The sequence below is a fragment of the Chlorocebus sabaeus genome, chromosome 7, assembly GCF_047675955.1.
Source record: "Chlorocebus sabaeus isolate Y175 chromosome 7, mChlSab1.0.hap1, whole genome shotgun sequence".
NCBI classification, from domain to species: domain Eukaryota; kingdom Metazoa; phylum Chordata; class Mammalia; order Primates; family Cercopithecidae; genus Chlorocebus; species Chlorocebus sabaeus.
The window spans coordinates 133,321,245-133,338,253 of NC_132910.1; the positions used below are offsets into that span (position 1 = coordinate 133,321,245).

Consider the following 17,009-nt stretch of genomic DNA (forward strand, 5'->3'; position numbering starts at 1 on the left):
ATTCTACCATGACCCCCATCAGAGCAACTGAGAAAGAACCTTGGCAAAGAGGGAAAAGGGGAACATCATACCAAAAAGAGGAGTCTTGGATCTGTTTTCTAGAAGGAGGTCATGCAGGAAGAGAAGAGATGCTCTCTTACCAGGTGGCAGGGATCCAGGGAGCAAAGAGGTTTTGTTCCTATGGATCAAAGATCAGTGTGGTCAGAAGTAACACAGCATGTCCACTGAGACTACAAGTGAGTTTGAAATGAGGGTCAAAAGAGAGAGGAACAGCCTTCACCAAAAGCTATGTGAGCACTTAAGCTGACCCCTCCTTCCTTTCCCCTCACAATGGCCCAAGTACCTCTTCCCTATCTCTCTGCCAGCATCTGGTGTTTTTCATTCATCCTAGTATGTCATTTAGATAGAACTACATGAATCCGAGCCATTGATTGGTTTTATTGTTTGCTTAAGGATTGATTTAGAAATCTCCATAATGCATTCTGCCTTAATTTATACTTTGCAGTGTTATAATATGTTTAGAATGACTGAGAAGTACCAGACCTAATCTCTCCCAAGAAATAACAAGACACATAATTTGTAAGATAATTACGTTTCAAGTGAACGGAAAGACTGTAGGTGTGAAAACAGCTTTAGTAATAGGCATACCTTGGGGGAAGTCAAAAGGATTTTAACTTAAATATCTTACGAGCTAAATCAGAATTAGTAAAACACCAATATCTAGCAACGGAAGCTTTTAAAGTGCAAATTTTATGAGAGTACTTTATCAGAAGACGAAATGGCTTGAGCATTTAGTAAAAATAACTTTTTCAAAAAGTTTAAAAACCTTTTTTGTTCTGTTTTTTAAACAATGTTTTGTTCTTCATCAATGGATCTCTTACATTCAGGAAAATTAGGTGGATTTACGCAAGAAAATAATACCATAGATTCCGGAGAACTTGATATTGGCCGAAGAGCAATTCAAGAGGTTCCTCCCGGGATCTTCTGGAGATCACAGCTCTTCATTGATCAGCCACAGTTTCTTAAATTCAATATCTCTCTTCAGAAGGATGCATTGATAGGAGTCTATGGCCGAAAAGGCTTACCGCCTTCCCATACTCAGGTAAGGCTAGGCTTTCTCATCAATAAAATAAAAACTGCTGCTTGTATTTTTTGAAATTAGTATCTTTCTTAAGCTCAGCTGTTTGGTTAACTGTTCGGCCACTTTGGAACTGACTTCCTACAGTAGAAAGAATTTTGAATGTAGGTTACTTGTTCTGAGGTTTTTGAATCAGTAGTGGGAAGAGCAATATTTTCTTCCTGATTTGACTGTTTAAAATGTACTGAATTTTGTGAGTAACTTAATGAATATTGAGCATCATCTGAGCACCCAGTAAAACACCATGGATTTTCCAAGTGTTTTACAAAGATTCTATGATAATTTCAGATGATCTTATTCCTTTCATGTAATAGATGCATAACATATTCATCTCAAACACGTATTCATTCTGTTCAAAATGTATTTTTTTAGTTTATGCCAGATTTACTCTTAGTAGAGAAATTATGGGAACATCAACATAAATATGATGACATGAGCTTTGTCAACTCAAGCACTGTTCCTCATCTAAAATGATGAACGCTGAGATAAAGAGGCAAGAGAGCTTTCAGAGATAACCGAGTATGATCGTATTCGTGTGCTACACAAAACAATTCAGGTATCCTTAATATCAAAGAACTTCAAAGTCATTTCCCTTGCATAAAAATCCCCTCCCAACAGCAATCACAGGTGGAGAACTACTGTCAATTCCACAGCCTTTTTCATAATCTAATACAGTACTGGGTCGTAGTATGTAAATTGGAAATTGTCACTTAATATAGGTTCCGTCCTGTCTAAGAGAAGTTTTTTAAATTACCTACCATAAAATTGGAACTGAGACTTTCCCTAAGATCAACTATTTTGTTAGTAAGTAGAATGTCAAACATGTAATAGTTGATTAATTAAAATTGACAGTTGGATGAGCTTAAAGTTATATTCGCTCATCAATTTATTTGCCCAGAGGATTTCATGCTGATTTAGTGTGATTTATAAAATAAGGACTGGAAAGTTTTCATGTATGCTTTATATCATATAATTTTGTGAGAAATGCTTCTTCTATAACCTAGGAACATAAATTATGAATAAAAGTTATCACATATTAATAAAGAAATTATATCTTTAAAGAAAGATGAGTAAGAAGATTTCAACATGCTTTTTCTAATATAATTGTGGATTTAGTTCATATACATATATGAATTTTTATGGCGGTGAAATTTCTGAATATCAGGCTTCAGTGTATTCATTTTTCCTATTTAATATTTTTAATATCTATATTATTAAAGTAAATTCGATCCTTATGCATTGTATACTTCTTATAATGTACTAATGCCTGATTTTAAATTTTGTATTTTTGTTTGTTTGTTGGGGTTTTGGTGTTTGTTTTGTTTTTTGTTTGAGACAGGGTCTCACTCCATCTTCCAGACTGGAGTGCAATGGTACAATCTCACCTCACTGCAGCCTCGGCCTGGCTCAGGTGATCCTTCCACCTCAGCCTCCTGGGTAGCTGGGACTACAGATGCGTGTCACTGTACCCGGCTAATTTTTGTATTTTTTGTAGAGATGTGGTTTCACCACATTGCCCAGGCTGGTCTTGAACTCCTGGGCTCAAGCAATCCGCCCACCTCAGCTTCCCAAAGGACTGGGATTACAGGCAGGAGCCACCGCATCTGGACTATTTTATTTTATTTTATTTTATATTTTATTTTATTGTTTGAGATGGAGTTTTGCTCTTGTTGCCCAGGCTGGAATGCAATGGCATGATCTCAGCTCACCACAACCTCCGCCTCCCAGGTTCAAGTGATTCTCCAGCCTCAGCCTCCCGAGTAGCTGGGATATGCCACCACGCCCAGCTAATTTTGTATTTTTAGTAGAGATGGGGTTTTTCCATGTTGGTCAGGCTAATCCCGAACTCCCAAGCTCAGGTGATCTGCCCTCCTCGGCCTCCCAAAGTGTTGGGATTACAGGCATGAGCCACCACACCCAGCCAGTCTGGACCATTTTAAATTTTAGATTTGACTCCAGTTCGTCTTATAGGTGACACTCACTAGGATACAATAACCAGGTTTTCTTAAGGCCAGGCACAGTGGGTCACACCTGTAGTCCCAGCACTGGGAGGCTGAGATGGGTGGATCACTTAAGGTCAGGAGTTTGAGACCGGCCTGACCAACATGGTGAAACCCCGTCTCTCCTAAAAATACAAAACTAGCCGAACATAGTGATGCACACCTATAATCCCAGCTACTCAAGAGGCTGAGGCAGGAGAATTGCTTGAACCCTGGAGGTGGAGGTTGCAGTGAGCGAGAGATCGTGACATTGCACTCTAGCCTGGACAACAAGAGCAAAAGTCTGTCTAGGAAAAAAAAAAAAAAAAAATTTCTTAAATGGAAGTCCTCTATAACTTCAGTTATAGTGGACAGATTGGATTTATAGCAATTGTCCAGTGAAATATGAAAAACTATTTTCCCATTGAAACCACATATGTGATTATTTGTGTATAATTCAAAAAATGTACCTCTAAGCTGAGCATAATAGTGAATATGTAACTTATAAATTCCAGAAAATAATTTCAGATAAGAATTGCCTATTGTTTTGTGTACTTGAAAGGTTTATTTAAAGATTTAGTTGACTCTGCAAGTTGTATATAACATTTAAGATTAGAGAAATAAAAGGTGCAGTTTCAGGTTTTCTCATAATCCTTCTAGTATTTAAACATAATACATGTGATATCCACTTTTCTTTTCTACCACAATGTATGTGTTTAAGTAGGTTATGCATTTTCTTAAGCATCATGGTTATTATAGTTTCTTCCTGTGGTTTATTCAGTATCAGCAGAGCAAACAACTGAGTTCAGTGTTTAAACATGAAATATTCTATAAAGCAGCCCAAATTGAATATTTCTCTGTTTCTGGGGAACATTAAATAAATCAACCTGAAATAATTAAAATTGGCCAGCCATTCAGAATGGTTGCTTGAGCTTTCACAGTCTTTGTGACCTTTTTAAAACTGCCCGTTTGATTGTTGCCAAGGCTGTCTTCTCCCTGATGCCAGTTCGTTCTCTTGGTCAGTTAGTGGCCTAAGGAGGCCATGCAGAGCCTTATGGTTAAGTGTACTGTAGCATTTGAGTGCAGTCACATGAAGGCTCTTGTCGAATGGGAGCTGGAAGCCTGGGTTCTAAGCATACCCTTTACCACCTTTTCACTTGGTGACCTTGCAACGTCCCTTCTCTGAGCCTTAGTGTCCATTGGTAAAATGAAAGAGTTGGATCAGATGATGTGTAAAATCTCTTTATTCCCTATATTCCAATTACAGCAAGACTGTGCCACTACCAAAGAGTTGATGTCAGGACACAGTTAAGTATTCATAGATTCCAAGAACTCATCGTTTTAGTAACAGAATTGAATTAAACCTCTAATCTAACTGTTCAGAAGTGAACCACGAAGATTCCTGAAACAAAATATATTTGTTTTTAAATGGTCTATTAGGTAACCAGCATAAATACAACAAAGACGGGCAAACTTTTCTTCTATTGATTTTCCAAAAGACCTTGTTAATACATTGTAGTTTAAACCAACTTTAGACGAGGATTGTTAAAGCGTGTATATTTGTTAATATTAAATCATAAGAAAATGACCTTTAAACAGAGCTTTCCCAGTAAAATTATTTCACTTTATGTGAAACCTTTATCAAGTATAAGCTTTGTCTCATGATGGCTCCCCCGGAGTAGTGCAATTGAAGAGTTAGCCCCAAGAATTTCTTCCTAAAAAGAGCATAAGGTCCTAAGACTCCTCTTCTCCCCAAAAATATATCTGTGTCTCCATCTTAGAAATATTACAGAGCAAAACTCACATTTGCCCTTAAGTGACCACTTTATGCCCTAAGAACGAAGATTGTTAAGTATTTTCATTCCTTGTAATTTGGTAATTTTTGGCACAGATGGTTTTAGTGTTAACGTAGGGAATGTTTCTTTAGGGATTTGAATCACTTCTGAAATCATGTGTGAAACACTTCTGCAGAAGAGCCTAGAACTGAGTAGATACTCAAAACCTGTCAGCTCCTCCTCCCCACCATCATGTTCACTACCCTGGCCTTATTTTATTGTTCACAGTGTGATGCAAATGGTTACTTCCATGATAAAGGTGATGGTTGTGCTTTTACCTTCAAATACCAGCTAAAACTCAGAATTTCTCCCTTCGACTGTTTCAGTTACTGTGTTTAATGTTAGGGAAGAAAAATGTTTATATGCTTGGGTCATAAAAAGAAATTTTTTCTTGTCTCTTTGCCATGCAAATGTATAAATATTTAAACCTGATGAGGAAATGAATGGCTTATTTGAGACAGAGTCACCTTTCAAAACTGCTGAATTAGTCTTCCTCTAATAATTCTAGAATAGAATTCCAGTCAAATTTTTGTAGGGCAGGTATCCACACCAGTCATTCTTTTCATCCTTATAAGGTATAAATGAAAATAAATGTTTTTGACTGCTGATCACGTTATACTATTTTTATATATTTCTCACAGCTGAATTCTATTCTAATGAAACTACCCAAAAGAACAAAAAAAGGTTTTACTTATAAATAATAATTTTAATAAGTCAGAAGCTGAATTAAATTCTAAATTCTCTCCAATATTAATAGCAGAGGTCTATGATCAGTAAAATGGCAGTCTATTTAACTGTGATTCTCAGTATTTCCAACAACTGATTTTATTCCAGCTTGATTGAATTAAGAGATTCATATAATAATCTTTTTCTTAAATAGGCCTCTGATGAAATTCCATTTAAGAAATCTATCAGAAAGTAGAATATTTATGATTTATATATGCAGTATTGTAATTATTATTTATATATTGTACTGTGGCATATGTTTCACCATAAACGCACCTCAGGAATAGAATGAAACTACGTAACAGTCTGTAGACACTGAATCACTCTACTTTTAACAATTGTTATCTAAAAAATTTCTTGAAACTACATTGGAAAGTCTTTTCAGCATCTTTCAAATTCCCTGTATTATTTCTGCTTACAAAATTTTACTCCACTGTATAACAGTCACATTTTGTATTTTTAATTCTTGTTTAAACTCTCCAGCCACCAATGTTCATGTCTAATTTTACTAAAACAAAACTTAGGTTTAATGATGACCCATTCATAAGAATAGTCAGGCACATTTCCTATTATTGCCATCGCTTCAGAACCCCTCCATTAACTGTTTAGATCAAAGATGTAAAGGCATCTTGTTACATGTCTTTAATCTAACATAACTAAGTAAAGCCCGTGGCGTTCTCCATCGTGCTTGAGATGGTCACATCAGGGTCACAGGAGAGGTGGAGTAGGGTGGGAGGGATGACCCCACTTGGAGCGAAGTGCTCTTGAGTTCACACCCCAACCCCACCATTACCAGATGGCTGAGAGCCTGCTGCAGCTCCTCGAGATTCAGATTCCTTCATCTGTAAAGTGCAAATGGTAAAGCCTTCCTACGAGGGTTCCTGTGAGGAACCGGCACGGGGTAAGGATTCAACAGTAGTTGTTGCTACATGAATGTTAAGTCAGAGAAGACCATAAAGGGTTATCTTGTGGTATAACTAAAACAAGGTTGCTGGCAACATGGATGGAACTGGAGGTCCTTGTGTGAAGTGAAATAAGCCAGGCATAGAAAGTCAAATACCACATATTCTGGCTTACATATGGGAGCTAAAAAAGTGAATGAGTAGAAGGAGGAGAATGATGGTTCTCAGCAAACTTAACACCAGAACAGAAAACCAAACACTGCATGTTCTCACTCGTAAGTGGGAGTTGAACGATGAGAACACATGGACACAGGGAGGGGAACATCACACACCAAGGCCTCTCAGGGGGTCAGGGGCTAGGGGTGGGATAGCATTAGGAGAAATACCTAATGTAGATGACGGGTTGATGGGTGCAGCCAACCACCATGACACGTGTATACCTATGTAACAAACCAGCACATTCTGCACATGTATCCCAGAACTTAAAGTATAATAAAATAAAATTTAAAACAAAGAAAGAGTAGAATGATGGCTACCAGAGGCTGGGAGGGCACTCAAAATATGTACGACTGTTATATATCAATTATGAAATTAATGCATTAAAAATTAGCCTGCTGGATTGGAAATGTCAGTTCATGTAGATTTTATGTTTGTATCCCCAGACTGCCTAAACTCATTCAACTTTGATCAGTCAGTAGAATTAAATAAATTTGGAAACCATATTGCCCAATAAGGGGGAAAAAAATGGTCCCTGATGATTGAATCCAGCCCTATGTGGCAGGTAGTTTGCATCCTTCTTGTAAATGGTGTGCATTGGAGACTTCTACCATTTGGACCTGTTAGTCAGGAACTTCTCTCTAACATTGTATTTGTTAGAGCAAAGGAAGACAGCTTGAAGAACAAAAAGAAAGAGAAGCAGCCACCCTTTATATTTCTGACTATTTTTCGTCATCCACCCCGCAGTATGACTTCGTGGAGCTCCTGGATGGCAGCAGGCTGATTGCCAGAGAGCAGCGGAGCCTGCTTGAGACGGAGAGAGCCGGGCGGCAGGCGAGATCCGTCAGCCTTCATGAGGCTGGCTTTATCCAGTACTTGGATTCCGGAATCTGGCATCTGGCTTTTTATAATGACGGGAAAAATGCAGAGCAGGTGTCTTTTAATACCATTGTTATAGGTAAGAATAGTCTTCAAAGCCCCCTTTTCCAGGCTACAGCCTAAACACCGTGTTTAATAGAAACGAAATTATCTGTACCAATTTGGGGTAATTCCTAGGGTGTTAAAGCCCAGGTAGACTATGAGAATTATTTTTGAACCGTTTATTTGTGAATATGTGACAGACTATGAAGCACTGGGAGAAAATATTATCTGGAATTACCTTGGGAGAGGAGAATACATCATGAAACACTTTGAAAATCTGCATTTGAAGTGACAGTGCTTTGCTTTACTCCTCAAATTATCTAGCATAAATGAAGATCAAAGTGACACCGTTTATCTTTTGCAAGAGGCAGGCTATACAACAAGTGTTCCTTCTTTCCCTTTTCTTCAGAGTCTGTGGTGGAATGTCCCCGGAATTGCCATGGAAATGGAGAGTGCGTTTCTGGAACTTGCCATTGTTTTCCAGGATTTCTGGGTCCAGATTGTTCAAGAGGTATGCAAGTTAGATTCTTTTCCTAAGCCGATATAAATAAGCTGTAGAAACACAAGTAATTCCAAAAACTACCGAGACAGGAAAGAAAGGGAGGAAAACTGGCAAATTGCTTGTTCCAGCGATGTGTCTTTTCTTTCGGAAGCTCGGTGGAAAATGTGGCTGTAATTCTTCTGTCGTGTCTTGTTTCACAGCGGCCTGTCCAGTGTTATGTAGTGGCAACGGGCAGTACTCCAAGGGCCGCTGCCTGTGTTTCAGCGGCTGGAAGGGTACGGAGTGTGATGTGCCGGCTACCCAGTGTATTGACCCACAGTGTGGGGGTCGTGGGATTTGTGTCATGGGCTCTTGTGCCTGCAACTCGGGATACAAAGGAGAAAATTGTGAAGAAGGTAAACTTGTCAATATTTGCAGAAATCTGTTGTTGTCTTCATAAAGAAACAGATTATATCTGTAATCTTTAGTTTGGCAAATCTCTTTTATAGGCTTCCTTTTGAAAGCAATTTTGAAAAATCCATATTTATGAATGCATTGTCTTATTAACATTTTAACTAATAAAAAGAACAAACACCAAAGGGCCTCTTTGCTCTTTTTCAGCCGTGTGAATCATTCCTTTTTTTCACTCTGAGAAAGCAAGCAAACCTCGTACCTTGAAACTAACAGCAGACTGTTGGATTTTATTTTTCTTTTTATAGTTTTTTACATTGATGCCAGCTTCTAAATCTAGCATTTTGACTTCTCTAGAAAGACAGGATAGTACACAAAATATGCTACTGAAAAGAAGTGTGACATCATGGATTTGTTCCATAGCTGTGTACGTGTAGTGATGAGAGTCAAGATACCATATTGTAAAGTGCAGGTGAATTGTTTTTTCAGAAAGCAAAAAAGCACCATTTCCGTTCTTCAATCAAATTGATTTTATTGATCTGCACACACAAAGTAATGCAATTAAGTCTCTGGAATTAAATTTTCAGGCCATTGACCCTACAAGTGTAAAGTTTTATTGAGTCAAATTGCTAAATTAAATCTCGTCATCTAAAGCACATTAAAGTGAATTAAGAAAGAGAGTATGCAACTCATTTATTTCTCAAACAGTGTGAGGATCCCATACAGCTGTCAGTACTCAGTGGTCACAGATTTGTTATAGAGAAGGCAATACTTATTACTCTGTGATTAGGCAGAACAGAGAGCAATAGTCTGAAACCTCAAGAGTCTGTGTGTGTAATTCAGGAAAATTACAAATCCTTGCAAGAGTCTCAATTACCTAAATGGCACTAGCCTGGTTCTTAATGCTTTATTGTATTATAATTCTTTGCATTTTCAGAAACAGGTTCTTGAAAATGGTAGATAAATATTTGATTATCCAAAGTGTTCATATAAATTAGATTAGGATTTAATTCTTTTTTCTGCATGCACTATGATATCTTCTGGATTTAATAAAATCGTTCTTTTCTTTACACCAGCTGACTGTCTAGACCCTGGGTGTTCTAATCATGGTGTGTGTATCCATGGGGAATGTCACTGCAGTCCAGGATGGGGAGGTAGCAATTGTGAGATACTGAAGACCATGTGTCCAGACCAGTGCTCTGGTCACGGAACATACCTTCAAGAAAGTGGCTCCTGCACATGTGACCCTAATTGGACTGGCCCAGACTGCTCAAATGGTGAGGTTAATAAATGCAGTACAATCAAGTTGCTTAATACTGTTTAACTAAAAATGATATTTTAATTTTTAAAAGCCTCTTTTTAAACGTAATACAAATTTTAGTAAAGTGATTCTTTGTGGAAATAAATATTAAAAATAATGATATGTAGTTGCCTTATAAAAAAGAAGGAACCATGCTTAGCCAATTTATCATTAAAATTTCCCCTTTGGTATTATGGAGAGGAGTAAGCTTTCATTTGCGTAAGATATCATATCTTCTTAACTCTCAATTTATGGAACTACTAATCGAAACTAACCTCTCTAAAATCTTAAGTATAGCTTGGGGATTTAAGCACATTATCTTATAAACAGAGAAGCCTCAATTTTAAAAAATCATTTGACAATATAAGGCTAAACATGATCACAGCAAAGAGTATGCATGTATAGATATTATGATATGTATAAATGGTTCAACACTGAGTTTTTAATCATAATAATATGGTTCTAATAGAAATGGTACAAGGTAATTTTATGCAGTCAGCCAAGTTGTTATTGAGTACTTACTATGTGTGTGGGGTGGTGATAGGCCCCGTAAGAATAAAAGACTAACGAATCATGTCTGCCCTCTAGAACAATGGCTTTCTAATTTTTTGACCTTGAACTATCACCTTAAATACATTTTTGCATTATGACCTAGTGTAAGTGTACATGCACATCTTCACATAATTGAAATAAACATTCTACAAAGTGATACACGCTGTTTTTTTTCAAGCCTATTTTATTTTTTTTCAAATGTTGGTTGCAGGCCATGAGCTAATTCCATGACTCATAAGTTACAGTTGGAGAAGATGCCATTCTAGTGTGGAAGATTACAGTTTAATTAGGGAGATGAGATGAATACATATGAAATAATTCTAAATCAATATATTCTAGTTTGATATTATATTGAGTATTACATGGAATATTATGCTGAATTCAGTGGACATTCAGAGGAGTGATTCTAAATGAGTATTCGAAGTTTTCAAGGAGACTTGTATTAACATTGTCTGTTTAATGATGATGGCAGTCTGGGTAAGGGTATAATTTTTGGCTAGGTGAACAGTATTAGAAAGTACTTAAGAGCATGGACTGTGAAATCAGATGTGTGGATTCACATCCAATCTGTGCTCCTTAAGAGCTATGTGACCTTAGGCAAATTGCTCTATGCCTCAGTTTACTCATCTGTAAAATCATGGGACACTCTTCACAAAGATGCTGGGGGAATTACTTGGAATAATGTATATAACATACTTAGTACAAAGCTTGGCTGATAATAAATTCTAAAGATCGCTTCCACCACCATCACTACCATAGAACATCCCTAATCTGAAATTCAAAATGCTCCAAAATTCAAACGTTTTTGAGCACCAACATGATGCTCAAAGGAAATGCTCATTGCAGCATTTCACATTTTGTATTTTCAGATTAGGGATGCTCCACTGGTATGTATTCTGCACATATTATAACATCTGGAAAAGTTTAAAATCCAAATCACTTCTGGTTCCAAGCAATTTAAATAAAAGATTAGCAAAGATGCAATTGTGAGAAATATCATTATATTCAAGGGACAGTGGAAAAGTATTTGGAGGCAAAAAATTGGATTGGGCCTAATTATGGGGAGTAAGGTTTAGAAACGATAGTTTCAGGCAATGGAGGATTTACCAATAGCACTAATTTGCCCAGTAAGACAATGAGAGTATCATTTTTGGAAAACTGTCCTGTAAATAATAAGAGAGCATGAATTGTGAGACTTTGATGGTGAAGAGACAAGCTGGAGGACTTTCCCACAAGTGTGAGGTGATGAGAGCATGAATTCGTTGGGAGTCAGTAGAAATGAAAAAGATAAATCTGAGGGACATTTGAAAGGAAAAGCAGACAGGACCTGCTGAAAAAAACACAGTAGAGACACGGGTTGAGAAGAGCTGTAAAAATGAAGCAAGGAGAATTGGTGCTAATGTTAATGTCCCTGAATGAAGCAAGAAAGTTGGGAAAGGGTAAGGCTGATTGAAGAGGCAGGACATAGGGAGGCAATGGAAGAGAAGTGAGAAATAGAAAAGAGGATGAATTCTGTTTGGATACTCAAACTAAGCAAAACTACACAATTCATCAAAAGAAGAGGAAAAATGAGAAAGAGAAACAGGGAAGAGAGAAGTGGAGGAGGAAGATGACAATTATAGAGAAGGAAGGACAAGGAGAAGAAATGAGAAAGAAAATGAATTTTACTAGCAGTGTAGAGTGAATAAAAACATCCCACTTAGATTAAACATAAGTCTTGGCTTCAGTGAAGGGGTCTATCTACTCTCCTGCCCCCTTCTCTAAGCCTGTTTAACAGTAAGTGACTGAGAACCAGAACACAGACGCTGAGCTGCCTGGGTTCAAATTTTGGATGGCCATTCACTAGCAATATGACGTTGGGCAAGTTATTTAATATCTGTGTGCCTCTGTTTCTTTGTATGTTAAATGGAGATAATTACAGGACTACTTTATACAGTTGAGGTAAGGCTGAAATGAGTTAGTACGTGAAAAGCACTTAGAATAGCACCTTACACAGTATGTGCTCAGTAAGTGTTAACCACCAATAGACGTAGTAGAGGGTGGTGATAGTAGTCACTATGGTAGAAGTATTCTAAAGGCTAATTGTAGTTTGTCATACTTAATTTCTCATCATTTCAGAGGAGCTTCCACATTAGTGATTGGACATGGTTCCCCAAATGTGAAATTTATGAAATGCAAATTGTTTCCTCTATTAGTACAATCAAATGGCATAAAATGACATGAAATATTGTGCTGAGAAGCTAATTCACATGTTTATTTTTAGCAAGAAGTAAAAAGACTAGTAATTTTTACAAATTGCTGTTTCCTGGCCTTTCGAGAACCTTGGGTGACATCTCTGCTGCCCTCTGAGTCAGTATCAGCATGACAGATTTCTCTGCTACTCTTTACCTCCTACAAATTGAATCCTGGAAGCCCAGACTAACAAATGTTTCCTATCAGCTAATTGATAATATTCATGAAAATTTTCTATTGAACTCATATACTACTGAGAGACAAGTTTTCATCCTTTCTCCTTCCCATTCTGATTTTTGTATGAGATGAGTTTTCTTCCTCCTTCCCTCCCTCTCTTATCTCGCCTTCCTTCCTTCCCTCCCTCCTTCCCTCCTCCCTCCCTCCTTCCCTCCCTCCTTCCCTCCCTCCTTCCCTCCCTCCTTCCCTCCTTCCTTCCTTCCTTCCTTCCTTCTTTCCTTCCTTCCTTCCTCCTTCTCTTCTTCCCCTCCTTCCTGTTTTATTCACGCTCCCTCATCTTTTGGCCCATACACCTCTGGCTTGCTTGAGGAACCAGAAACTTTGGTGAGAAAATTCATATCTGCTAGAGCAAATAACATGTGTAGAATAAATAAGAGGAAAAACACAAATTGGGATCTGGATTAGAGAGCCTGGAATGTCTTATTAAAGAGTTTTAGGGATATTACCACCAACCAACACTTATCCAGCATGAGTGAGTGGTATTATTTTAAATAACAGGTTAACTTGTTTTGTCCTCTATTCGTAAAATATATTTTGTAATTACATATAATTTACATATAAAATAAGCATTTAGTGTTTTCTGTTGAGTTTTTACCTATACTAAAAAACCCTTTCCACAAAATATATCCAATTAAATGTTATAGAGATAATTACTTCTATAGTGAAGCTACTTGGTTCAGTTCTCTTATGCCTCCATCAGTAAAACGGCATATTAAGACTAGCTGTAGAATAATACTTGCTTGAAATACTGTCATTCAGATTTGCTTCCTACAATTATCCGAGTCGGAAAGGAACAAGCACAATAGCCCCTTTTTTCATACAAAGTTATTATAGTGTATTACCTGAATTATTTTATAAAGGGTAGTTTGTAACTGATACTAAATAACTTAAAAGTTAATTCAGCCCTCTTCATAAAATGATACTGCTATGAATTGGAAAATATACATATAAATGTTAATTAAAAGATTAAATTGGCTGCCAAAAATCACATATCATTATTTTACGTATTTAGAATGAATTTTTTTCATGCTGCTGTAATTATTTTGGTAGTTGAAAATCTAATTTTACCTGTGTACTAAATGACTGTTTAGTCATAGAGAACAGAGATCTTTATCCTATTCATCTTGATATCCTCAACGCAAAAAAGAAACTTCACATCTATTCAACTCTCGATAAATAGGGTAGCATAATGAATACAATACTCCATTTTTGAAGAAAGTAATTATAATAAGGATAGAAAAAAATCTTTATGAAACTTTGCTATTAGCTGCAGAAAGACAGAAAACCCACTTAGAATTAATAGTAAAGATCTCAAATATGCTTCCAATCATGCTGTGAAAATATCTGGTCTTGTGTGCCTCAAATTTATCTGGTTATTGCACAGTTCTCATTTAAAGCTTATAAAAGCACTGTTATTTTATATTTGTGGCTTAAAGTTTACAAGCAGTATAATTCTGAATTTCTAAGTGAATCCTAGAGGAAAACACTTTACTCACTACCTCTTCTGTTGTTGTGGAAATGACCTTCACATACCTAAATTCAATAAGAGAGTAGACTTTACACCGGAAGAAACATTTGGTTAAGCTGCTAAAAGAGAATAAATGAATTATTTCCATCTGAAAGTTTATAGGTTTGAAAGCAACAGGGCTTTCCTCTATCTTCATCAGCAGTTTGTTCATTAATTAGCCCTTCAATTCCACTTCAATTAAATTAACTCTAATTAATAAGTTCATTACAAAGATTGACGCACCTTGCTCAAAGCTAGTGTGCTAAATGCTGATAAACACCATCACCCTAATGAAAAATTGATTAGATTGAATAAAAAGGGTACCTCAGAAAGAAACCTCTCGCTTCTGGAGCTGGGTTGATATTATGTTGCTCTGAAGTTAATCAAACTATCTTGGATCTCTTAATCAAAAATTTAATTCAAAGGAGATAGAAAATATTGCCTGAAAAAACCTGTGTGCTACCCTCTTCCAGTTAATAGTCCTGGGTGTTGTTTATAAAAAATATTTCAACTCTCATATGCCTTGATAAGGTGTTTAAAGTTAGCCTGTAAGATAGAGAATCACGTGTCTGAGAAATGTTATTTGGGGAATGAATAGGAAAAACAGAACATGTGACTGCACAAACAGCTACTATTTTTTAATCAAATAAAGGGTTAGTACATTTTCTGTTTGTTAGAAATGATTTTAGGTTTTTATTGTTCAGTGCTTTATTTTTGCAAGAAAACGAAAACTAATCAACAGTCTTAGAATTTCAGGGGTATTACCCCAAAAAACTATAGCTAACTTTAACCTTATATGTAAAGAGTAAAAATGAAATAACCTTCAAAGTTTCTTTTACCTTTCCCTCTCCCTGTCTCTCAATTGGAACTAGTTAAAGAAAGCTTTTAAGAAAGCTTAAAAATTTTTTCTTACACATCTGAATTCTTTTTAAAGAGCTAACCTGGTATAACATTTGAAGTCATTTGGTAACTTGTGCTCTTTTCAGTAATTCTAGGAGTGGAAAAATTTTGTTTTTCAAAGGAGAGTCAATTATATGTATTATTAAACTGGTTTTGTAGTGTGAACTAAGAAATTTGTATCTGCCAACAGTACAAATTTACTGAATAGGAAAAACAGTTTCCTTTTACATGCATGTCTGTGTCAGAAGCAAGCTAATTTACTTACCAAAGTAGATTCCTCTTAGTGAAAGTTTCTGAATATTTAAAACATTTAAATGTGGCATTAGAAATAACCCCTCTTCAAATTCTTGCCATATGTATGAAACCCAAGCCTGTTAGATACCTGAGATGCTGAGACGCTGAAATATTTCATTAATTTGGGGGTGGGGATATGAGAACCTGTTTTCTTGGTGATAGATGTATATAAACATGACTACTCTCTATATATGTAATGTTTTCTTTATAAAGTATTATATATATAAAGAAATTATTTCTAGCAATTGTCATGTGTATTTTATGCATGATTAGAGCAGCATGTAAAATTAAATGATGAATGAATAAAGATGTAGAGTTCCACCACTGATAATTTCCTAGTAGTCAGTGCTGAAATTTACTTAGCATACAAATACTTTTGATTTCTTTTTGATGATTTTGTGTTTCATTTGCACAAATGTGAGTGGAAGATGGAGCACTGCTTATTAATTCCCCTCCTCCCTCCCGCTACCCTTCTCTCCTGTTTTGCTTCCTCTTCCTCCCACGCAGAAATATGTTCTGTGGACTGTGGCTCACACGGCGTTTGCATGGGGGGGACGTGTCGCTGTGAAGAAGGCTGGACGGGCCCAGCGTGTAATCAGAGAGCCTGCCATCCCCGCTGTGCCGAGCATGGAACCTGCAAGGATGGCAAGTGTGAGTGCAGCCAAGGCTGGAATGGAGAGCACTGCACTATTGGTAGGCTCACTGCACGTCTGTGTCTGTCTGTCCCCCTCCTCCCAGAGAAGAGCCCCCGTGGTCAGCTGTTTTCAACTTGGAAAAAGCCTGTTCTTTGCATTATTGTTTACTTGTCTTTCTTAACACGAAGTTATTTTTTAAATATGGTTGTCATTTTATGATGGCAATTCAGTTCTTTTTAGAACAGCTGTCACAAGTATGAGGTTTGAACTTTTATTCATTGGTTTTGGGGATGGCCACGTAAATGGACTCACATAAAACAGACTTAATGATGTGTTTATAAGTGAAGTTTTATCAAATATTACTTCTTGATGTTCCATATTGTCATTGCATTTCTTAATAGCAGGTTTTCCACTTTAGAAAAAAATACTTTAAATTTTTTTCAAATTATATGGCCTTGTTGGCTGCTGTAGTTTCTAGAATCGCACAGCTTAGACTTGCCCGTATCTTGAGTCTCTACAAAAGAGGTTTGACTTTTTATGACTTTATTTTGTGGTATCATGAGAAATAAAGTAGAATAAAATGCACAAATCTCGCTGCTTTTAAACAAACCTATATGGTTAACACTTTTTCATATATGATGACATTTGTGGACATCTATAGGTTAAATAAAACCATCAGATAGATGTTTCAGATAAAAGCGCTAGTACATAAACAATATTTAGTGTAGATACAAAAGTATCCA

At 36.6% G+C, this 17,009-nt stretch overlaps 1 protein-coding gene across 18 annotated transcripts in view; it reads left to right on the top strand.

Annotated features, from left to right (window-relative positions):
* The window catches only part of TENM3 (teneurin transmembrane protein 3), a 1,046,942-nt gene that overhangs the window by 922,782 nt on the left and 107,151 nt on the right, over window positions 1–17,009 (top strand). For all 18 annotated transcript variants that reach the window (XM_008000348.3, XM_073017739.1, XM_073017738.1 and 15 more), the window contains 6 exons: window positions 888–1,102; window positions 7,544–7,754; window positions 8,127–8,228; window positions 8,420–8,614; window positions 9,686–9,886; window positions 16,139–16,324. In XM_008000348.3, coding sequence (XP_007998539.3) covers window positions 888–1,102; window positions 7,544–7,754; window positions 8,127–8,228; window positions 8,420–8,614; window positions 9,686–9,886; window positions 16,139–16,324 — 1,110 coding nt within the window. The remainder of the gene's footprint in view (window positions 1–887; window positions 1,103–7,543; window positions 7,755–8,126; window positions 8,229–8,419; window positions 8,615–9,685; window positions 9,887–16,138; window positions 16,325–17,009) is intronic.